Source organism: Hemitrygon akajei, chromosome 7 (genome assembly GCF_048418815.1).
Source record: "Hemitrygon akajei chromosome 7, sHemAka1.3, whole genome shotgun sequence".
In the NCBI taxonomy this organism is placed as follows: Eukaryota; Metazoa; Chordata; class Chondrichthyes; order Myliobatiformes; family Dasyatidae; genus Hemitrygon; species Hemitrygon akajei.
Window position 1 is genome coordinate 46,951,972 of NC_133130.1, and position 10,299 is coordinate 46,962,270.

At 40.6% G+C, this 10,299-nt stretch overlaps 1 protein-coding gene across 6 annotated transcripts in view; it reads left to right on the forward strand.

The window, feature by feature from the left end:
• LOC140730411 (REST corepressor 3-like) overlaps positions 1–9,369 on the forward strand; it is a 71,083-nt gene extending 61,714 nt beyond the window's left edge. For all 6 annotated transcript variants that reach the window (XM_073050762.1, XM_073050759.1, XM_073050761.1 and 3 more), the window contains one exon: positions 7,303–9,369. In XM_073050762.1, the coding sequence (XP_072906863.1) occupies positions 7,303–7,620 (318 nt within the window). In that variant the 3' untranslated portion in view covers positions 7,621–9,369. The remainder of the gene's footprint in view (positions 1–7,302) is intronic.
• The last annotated feature ends 930 nt before the right edge of the window (positions 9,370–10,299 follow it).

A 10,299-nucleotide genomic window follows, 5' to 3' on the forward strand; every position in this document is an offset into this window, starting at 1 on the left:
GCTGGAAGTCCCAAGCTTACATGTTGTATTGGAGGGATAGGAAGGTAGGCAGAGGGTGTGGTGTGGCTCTGCTGGTAAAGAATTGCATCAAATCATTAGGAAGATGTGACATAGGATTGAAAGATGTTGAATCCTTGTGGGTTGAGTTGAGAAACGGCAAGGGTAAAAGGACCCTGATGGCAGTTATATACAGGCCTCTCAACAGTAGCTGGGATGTGGACCACAGATTACAACAGGAAATGGAACAGGCATGTCAAAAGGGCAATGTTATGATAGTCATGGGAGATTTTAACATGCACGTTGATTAGGGAAAATCAGGTTGGTAATGGGTCTCAAGAGACTTGAGTTTGTTAAATACCTATGACATGGCTTTTTAGAGCAGTTTGTCGTTAAGCCTTCTAGGGGATCAGCTATGCTGGATTGGCTGTTATGTAATGAACTGGAGTTGATAGGGGAGCTTGAGGTTAAAGAGCCCTTAGTAGCCACTGATCTCAAAATGATTGATTTCAACTTGAATTTGATGGGGAGAAAGTAAAGTCTGATGGAGCAACATTTTGATGGAGTAAAGGAAATTACAGTGGTATGAGAGAGGAGTTGGCAAAAGTAAATCAGAAGGAGCTGCTGGCAGGGATGACAACAGAGCAGCAATGGCATGAGTTTCTGGGAAAAATGCAGGACAGATGTATTCCAAAAACAAAGAAATACTTAAATGGCAAAATAGTACAGGTAGTCCCCGAGTTATTAACGTCCGACTTACGAACCGAGGAAGGAGAACGCCGTCTGCCATTTTAAGTCGGATCGCAACGCCGTCTGCCATTTTAAGTCATTGCTGTTGACACTGTGTTGAGTGTTTAACTTTGTATTTGGCTTAAATTTTTCTTAGTAAGATTCACCCTGACCCCGCCCCCCCCATTCCGGTCGACTGGTGGTGCAGTGAGATCAGCGCCGGGCTGGAGAATGGAGTTTCCCGAGTTCAATCCAGTGATAGACCGTTCCTGTCCCGGATTGATGTCGATCTAGTGTCTCCGTACCATCTGTGCTGGGTTGATGTCGCAACTCGACCTCGTTAAAAAAACACTGCCACCTCCAGTTTAAATTCCCCCGCGGAATATTGTGGATGATCAAATACCCAAACCCAGCACAGCCCCCACTTGTCCCATTTAGCCTGTCTCAATACAGTGGTCCTTAGGACCCAGTGGACCTCAGGAGCCGGCGGCGGCAGTGTTTCTGTTCCATTGACGGGGAGCGATTGCGATTGAAAATAAAGTGGAAATAATAAAGCATTTGGAAAGAGGTGAAACGCCGTTGGTCATTGGAAAAGCGTTAGGCTACAGTGGGTCAACGATTGGAACAATTTTAAAGGATAACGGATAAAGTGAGAATAATGAAGCATTTGAAAGGCTCTGCCCCGATGAAAGCTACAATTATTACTAAGCAACGCAGTGGTTTAATTATTGGAGTAAATACGTTTCTTAAGTGTTTTATATGCATAGAAAGGTAAAATATATACTAAGACAAACATTTGACTAACTGACGCTAAATAATACCGGATGTACTTGTTCTGACTTGTGTACAAATTCGACTTAAAGACGGACTCAGGAACGGAACTCGTACGTAACCCGGGGACTGCCTGTACAACTATGGCTGACAAAGGAAGTCAAAGCTAATGAGAAAACAAGATGGCGTAGAGCAAAGCAAAAATTAGTGGGAAGATAGAGGATTGGGAAGCTTTTAAAAACCTACAGAGAGCAACTAAAAGAATCATTAGAAGAGAAAAGATGAAATGTGAAAGCAAGCTAGCAAATAATATCAAAGAGGATAGTAGAAGCTTTTTCAAGTATGTAAAAAAAAATAAGATGAGAGTTGATACAGGATTGCTAGAAAATGAGGCTGGAGAAATAATAACAGCGGGACAAGGGGATGGCAGATGAACTAAATGAGTATTTTGCATCAGTCTTCACTGTGCCAGATGTGTGTGAAGGAGGAGATGTGAGTGCAGTTACTATTACAAGGGAGAAGGTGCTCAAAAAGCTGAAAGACCTAAGCGTACATAAGTCACCTGCACCAGATGAACGGCACCCTAGGGTTCTGAAAAAGGTAGTGGTACAGATTGTGGAGGCATTATCAATGATCTTTCAAAATTTATTGGATTCTGGCATGGTTTCCTTAAGGGAATATTTTGTCCGACAAAACTGTGGGAATTCTTTGAGGAGATTACAAGTAGGATATATGAAGGGGATGCAGTGGATGTAGTATATTTGGACTTTCAGAAGGCATTTGATTAGGTGCCATACATGAGGCTGCTTACCAAGTTAAGAGCTTGTGGTATTACAGGAAAGTTACTAACATTGTTAGAGTATTGGCTGATTGGTAGGAGGCAGTGAGTGGGGAATAGTGGTGTTTCACAGGGATCGGTGTTGGGACCGGTTCTTTTTATGCAGTATTTCAATGATTTAGATGATGGAAGAGATGGCTTTGTTGCCAAGTTTGCTAATAATACGAAGATTGGTGGAGGGGCAGATAGTATTGAGGAAACGAGTAGGCTGCAGGACAGATTAGGAGAATGGGCAAGTAAGTGGTAAATGAAATACAATGTTGGAAAATGCATGGTCATGCATTTTGCTAGTAGAAATAAATGTGCTGACTATTTTCTAAACGGGGAGAAAATCCAAAAATCTGAGGTGCAAAGGGACTTGGGAGTCCTTGTGCGGAACTTGAGGTTGAGTCAGTGGTGAGGAAGGTAAATGCCATGTTAGCACTCATTTCAAGAGGTCTTGAATACAAGAGCAGGGATGTGATGCTGAGGGTTTCTAAAGCACTGTTGAAGCTGCACCTTGAGTGTTGTGAACTGTTTTGCACTCCTCATCTAAGAAAAGACATGCTGGCATTGAAGAAGGTCCAGAGGCAGTTCGCAAGGATGATTCTGGGAATGAAAGGGTTATCATATGAGTAATGTTTGATGGCTCTGGGTCTGTACTCGCTGGAGTTCAGAACGATGGTGGGAGGGAATCTCATTGAAATCTTTCAAATGTTGAAAGGCCTAGACAGAGTAGATATGGAAATGACGTTTCCATGGTGAGGAGGTCTAGGGCAAGAGGGTACAGCCTCAGGATAGAGGAGCATCCATTTAAAATAGAGATGCAGAGAAATTTCTTTAGCCAGAGGGTGGTGAATTTGTGCTATTTGTTACCACAGACAGTTGTGGTAACTGCCAGGTCCTTGGGTGTATTTAAGGCAGAGATTGATAGGTTCTTGATTGGACATGGCATCAAAGGTTACGGAACGAAGGCCAGAGAATGGAGTTGAGCAGGGGAGAAAAGGATCAGTCATGATTGAATGGCGGAGCAGGCTCGATGGACCAAATAGCCTAATTCTGCTCCTTTGTCTTCTGGTCTTGTGGACAGAAGGCCCTGGAAGAAAGAAAAGGGGGGAGGAGCATCAGAGCTAGGCAGGCAAGGAGATAAGGTGAGAGAGGGGAAAAGGGATTGGGGAATGGTGAAGGAGGGGTGGTGGGCCACTACCAGAAGTTTTTGAGAAATCGATGTTCATGCCATCAGGCTGGAGGCAACCCATTCAGAATATAAGGTGTTGTTTCTCCAACCTGAATGTGGCCTCATCACAACAGGTGAGGAGGCTATAGATAAACATGTCAGAATAGGAATGGGAAGTAGAATTCGCTACTGTCACGAGGAGACCACATTTGGGTTGGAGGAACTTCCGCTCATGCCCCCTCCCCCTCTACTATTCCCCATCTCCTTTTTCCTTTCCCACCTTATCTCCTAGCCTGCCCATCACTAGTGCTCCTTCCCCCTTTTCTTTCTGCCCTCTGCCCTCTCCTATTAGATTCCCCCTTCTCTAGCCCTGTATCTTTCACAAATCAACTACCCAGCTCTTTATTCACCCCTCCCCTCCCAGTTACACCTATCACCTTGTGTTTCTCCCTCCCCTCCCCCCACCTTTTAACTCTACTCCTCATCCTTTTTTTATTCCTCCAGATGAAGGGTCTTGGCCTGAACCATCAACTGTACTGTTTTCCATAGATGCTGCCTGGTCTGCTGAGTTTCTCTAGCATTTTGTATGTGTTGCTTGGATTTCCAGCATCTGCAGTTTTTCTCTTGTTTGTTTTAAGTAATAGACCACTTTTCAAATGTTTAAAAAACTTGATTACTTTGTCAGTATATAACCCAGTGCATGACTAAACAAAGATTACAAACAATGATCAATGGTATATAAAGTTGTGGGTGTGGAAGATGGGACAGTTTAACCTCTAAATCATTCATTCTTACACCAATGCAAAGTGAGCATAGCAACCAGAAAAATAAGGTGGTCATCGTGCACAACAAGATCACTCCCAAGCAGAAATTTTGCGGCAGACATGAGTTTTAAGATGTGCTCACCAAGCACTTCTGAAGAAGGACAAAGAAACAGTCAATGTTGAAGACCAGAAACACAGTGTCTGGCAACAGAAGCTGAGTGTAGCAGATGAGAGCCACGTCAAACTGGCATCCCTTTTAAATTGGAGGAAGTCTAACACTCCTATCAGCTCTGAACTCTCAAAAACCACTGGAAACCAAGTACACTCCTGTACAGTCCAGGGGAGTCTTGATAGAAGTGGTTTTCATGGAAGAGTTGCCAAAGAGCTATTCCTTTGAAGTGGAAACAAAGGCAAGAAAACTCACCGGTGGATAATAAACACGGACTGGGGTTCTGAACAATGGCAGCGAGTGCTCTGGGCTGATGAGTCAAGATTTGAAATCTTTGGCAGCTTGTCTGTGGAGAAGCTGGAGAGCACTACATGGATGAGTATCTGCATTCAACAGTAAAGCACGGTGGAGGTTCCCTACAAGTCTGTGGCTGCATTTCTGCAAATGGAGTTGATAATCCGGTCAGAATTAATGGAAACCTCAGTGCTGAGAAGTACACACAGATTTTCATCCATCACGCAATACTATTAGAGATGTGTCTGATCGGCCCCAACTTCATTCTGCAGCAGGACAAGTCAAGTTTATTGCCATTTAACTATACACATGTATGTAACATATATAACCATATAGAAACGAGGCATTTCTCCAAACCAGGGTGTAAAGCACAGTAGTATATGTAACACGATAACTTATGAAGGCAAGGATAAAATATACAGATGAATCACTTATAAATAACAAACTAAAGTGCATAAATTAAATATAGTAAGGTACGGAACAGATTAACCGTGACACTCCGAAGGCGATGTGGCAGGGACTTCTGAAGTGTAATGGCCTGAGGGAAGAAACTGTTTCCCGTCCTGACCATTCTTGTTTTGTGCATCATAGTCACCTGTTGATGGTAGAAAGTGAAAAAGTATGCTGGATGGAAGGGTACTTAATAATACTAAGCGCCCTGTGTGCACAGATGGTAGGGACTCCTATAATAGAAACATAGAAAATCTACAGCACAATACAGGTCCATTGGCCCACAAAGCTGTGCCAAACATGTCCTTACCTTAGAAATTATCTAGGGTTACCCATAGCCCTCTATTTTTCTAAGCTCCATGTACCTATCCAGGAGTCTCTTAAAAGACCCTATCGTATCTGCCTCCACCACCATCACCGGCCGCCCATTCCACGCACTCACCACTCTCTGCGTTTTTAAAAAAACAAACTAACTTACCCCTGTCATCCTCTGTACCTACTTCCAAGCACCTTAAAACTGTGCCCTCTTGTGATGGACATTTCAGCCCTGGGAATAGGCCTCTGACTATCCACACGATCAATGTCTCTCATCGTCTTGTACACCTCTATCAGGTCACCTCTCATCCTCAGTTGCTCCAAGGAGAAAAGGCCCGTGTGCTCTCAACCTTTTCTCATAAGGCATGCTCCCCAATCCAGGTAACATCCTTGTAAATCTCCTCTACACCCTTTCTATAGTTTCCACATCCTTCCTGTAGTGAGGTGATTAGAACTGAGCACAGTACTCCAAGTGGGGTCTGACCAGGGTCCTATATAGCTGCAACATTACCTCTGGGCTCCTAAACTCAATCCCATGATTGATGAAGCCCAATGCACCATATGCTGCCTTAACCACAGAGTGAACCTGCGCAGCAGCTTTGAGGGTCCTGTGGACTCGGACCCTCTGATCCTCCACGGTGCCAAGAGTCTTACCGTTAATACTACATTCTGCCATCATATTTGACCTACCAAAATGAACCACCTCACACTTAACTGGGTTGAACCCCTTCTGCCACTTCTGCCCAGTTTTGCATCCTATCAATATCCCACTGTAACCTCTGACAGCCCTCCACACTATACCCAACATCCCCAACCTTTGCATTATCAGTAAGTTTACTAACCCATCCCTCCACTTTCTCATCCAGGTCATTTATAAAAATCACAAAGAGTAGGGTTCCCAGAACAGATCCCTGAGGTACACCACTGGTCACCGACCTCCATGCAGAATATGACCCATCTACAACCACTCTTTGCCTTTGTGGGCAAGCTAGTTCTGGATCCACAACACAATGTCCCCTAGATCCCAAGCCTCTTTACTTTCTCAATAAGCCTTGCATGAGGTACCTTATCAAATGCCTTGCTGAAATCCATATACACTACATCTACTGCTCTACCTTCATCAACGTGTTTGGTCACATCCTCAAAAAAGTCAATTAAGTTCGAAGGCATGACCTGCCTTTGACAAAGCCACGCTGACTATTCCTAATCAAAGATACTCTCAGCTGTTCTCACAGTCCTTGTAGGGACTTCTAGTTCAATGCTCGGTAGCTCCCATACCAGATGGAGATGCAGCTTGTCAGGATGCTTTCAGTGGTGCACCAGTAAAATGTAGTTAAATGACCCCACACAGCTAAGGTTAAAAGGAACTCTCTTTAGTGAAATGGAAAATAAGAAGTTCTGCAACAGACGGTATGGTCTCCACAGAGCCCTGATCTCAACATCATCGAGGCTCTCTGGGATTACCTGGAGAGACAGAAGCAAGCAAGACAGCACAAGTCTACAGAAGAATTGTGGCAAGTTCTCCAAGATGCTTGGAACAACCTACCAGCTAACTTCCTTATAAAACTGCATGACAGTGTACCTAAGAGAATTGATGTAGTTTTAAAGGTCACACCAAATATTGAGTTGATTTAGTTTTTATTGTTTACTGCTCTTTATATTTTTTTGATATTTACAAACTTTTAAAATTATTTTTAAAGCATCTTTGCTTTACACAATGCTTTTGCACAGTGCCTTGTTGAAATAGTGCTAAATTTGAAACTGACTGAAATGGCGATGCTTTGCTGTGAGATACAAATAATTAACCTTTCTTTTGCAGATCCCATCACCTCCTGTCTCTGCTCCAGCACCTCCAACACCTGTTACCGTAGCTGTTACATGTGTGGCTACATTAAATCAGCCACCTCCACTGCTTCGACCAGTACTTCCTGCAGCTCCTGCTCTTCATCGTCAACCACCTCCACTCCAGCAACAAACTCGTTTTCTACAGCCAAGACCAACCCTTAACCAGCCTCCACCACCATTAATTCGCCCAAATAACCCTATTCCACCCCGTTTGAATCCTAGGCCAGTACTACAGCAACCTCCATCACTGATTGGAATTCAATCTGAATCACAATCTTCATCCTTGCATTGACCTGATTTTTAAAAAAATAATTGCTTGTGTGGCTTGGTTTAACTCAAGATGCTTCACATAATCCCAAATTCATCACCCAAGAAGAATATTTAACACTATCTAATTGTTTCTCAGTGTCCTCTACATTTCCCAAGTTCTTCATTTTGATGAATTGAACTGTTAACAACACAAACATTTAAATTAGTTTGTTTATTATATATGTGTACATAGCATTTTGTAAAAGAAAAAAAAGGCCAGTAGGTTTGAAGAACTTACAAAAATGTTTCTAGGACAGTTATTTATGGAATTTGATGCATCAAGGCATTTGTTTTCTTTTGCCCTATATTAATTTATTATCTTTGAAAATAGTGTTCATTTAATGAAGGTGAAAACATCATGAACCCTTTAAGATTGTATTGTACAAAATGCAATCTTTTGACATTGTATTTTTTTATGGTTAAAGTTTTTTGAATTCAACAGCATTAAACTCCTGGTTATATTAATCAAAACCTTAGACCGAAGGAAGTGTCCTTAATTTTGTTCGAACACCATCTGATTAGATTGAAATTAATCATGATTTAAACTGAACTTTGTAAAATTATTAATTTGGTTTTGATACCAAAGAGGTGCACTTGCTTTAAGATAACTCCAGAAAACTTACATAATTTGAATTCCAATAAAATTAGCTGTGTTTCATCTCATTAATATTTTTGCCGTTTCTCCTATTTTTAAAAAATATCGATTTATAAGCTTATTAGGTACTGAACTGCAGCATTTACTGCATTCTTTGTAGCATACAAATATTTTAAATTCATATTTTTAATTAATTTTTAACTAAAACTAACACAATACATGTAGTGAATCCAATTCACACTGACAAAAGAATCAGTAATGGAATTCATCATGTTATCAAATTAATCTATCATCATTGATTTTGATAATAAGTCCTCGAACAGCTATGCCAAGCCAATAGATCGTGTATCTGAGTTACAAGAGTGTCAAGAGATGCTGTGATACATCTTTGAACTTTGCCAGTTATTAATCTGGCTGTTAGGCTGAACCATAGACTACAGCAGGATACTTCAGAAGGGAAGATTGCCAAGAAAGCCTAGGCACAATTGCCTTACCCTAATAAAAATGTGCCTCTGTATGCCTGCTGAAGGTGATGATCATAACTAAGAAGATCATGCATTCCCAACTGAAGGAGACTCAAATGTAGATTGAGTCTTGCAGGGAAATAAATGAGGGGAGGGTATGGGGCAGTTTTTCCAAATAGTTACTTTTTATTAAAAATGGCTTGAGACTATTAATATGCATTAACACTTGTTTATTTTTCAGTGTAAGATGTTTGAAAATACTAAAATAAAATTATACTGTAATTTGATTTAGAAGATAGCACAAAGAACCTATAAAACCTCAACGTTCTTTAGTTTACTGTATATATTGACATGGGTTTGTTTTAATTTAGTTTTAGCTTTCAGTTTAAAGGATTTGTACTATTTGTGCATGTACAGTCAGAGCTTCCTTATTTATCTGTTTAGTCAGTACATTTTGCATGCATTTCAAGTAGTATTTTTAGTGTAATAAATTGTGCACTAGCTTCTTTGCTGTAATAAACCTCTATCTGGAAATGCTTTTTTTTTTGTATTTTATGAAGATTTGTTCCAATGGTGTGACAATAAAAATGCTGTTATTAAAGGGCTCTTCCTGGAGTGTGACAAAACTGTAATTCTGTTGATAGCAGCTTATTAAATATTGCTGAGAAAAACATTTTAATTTCTGCAGTTTTCCTTTTAAGACTAGCCAATTTTGAACATGGATTGGAAAACTTTTTAAACGGGCCATTTTGGTCTAGATTCTTCATGTAATATGTACTGGTTGAGTACTGCTTATCTGAAATGTTTGGGGCCACAAGTGTTTGGGATTTTGGAATATATAATGAGATAGCTTGGGATAGGCATCATTAACAACTCTGAATTTATGTGCTGCCAGTAAGCAGTCTTTGTTTTATACTGTTCATCACACATCTAAACTTAACAGTAAAAATTATTATATACTATTAATTTAATGTGTGCAGGGTAACAAAAATAGCACTGCAACGTCAGGAGAATATCTGAATCAGCTACTGAACAACAGTAAACAACAGGTTTTCAGTTTCCACGTACAATGCTGTGTTTTGATTAAAAGGTTACATTGTACGGTATTTGTAATTTACTTTTTGGGGGTTTTATGTAAGGTATAAAAACAATCAGTATAGACTTGTTCTGGTGTTAAATTTTCTTCCAACTATCTGAATTTCTCTGCTGCTTTGTGCTCAGCAGACACTTTATCTTGCTGATATTTATAAATTACCTTTGATTTTCAGTTCATTGTAATAGGTCTTTGCTTGTTTCATACCCAGCGTACCATTAAGCAGCATATGTTTACTCCAATGCTTACAAATTCATTCTTTCAATACAGTACAATATGGAGATCTTCATTTTTCACTTTATGCAGTGTTTTTCTATTTTTCATTAACTTCTGTTCATTACATATGTGAGGTCACTTATCAAAACTATCTCTGGTGTGCAGAGGCCTGCACGTAGCCTGGGAACCTATGCAGTGCCTTGTTGAATTTTCCATTTGTGATAATGTCAGTACTCAAAAAGGGATTTTGGAATTCCAAATGAGTACTCAAATTGTACCTATTCAGCACATCAG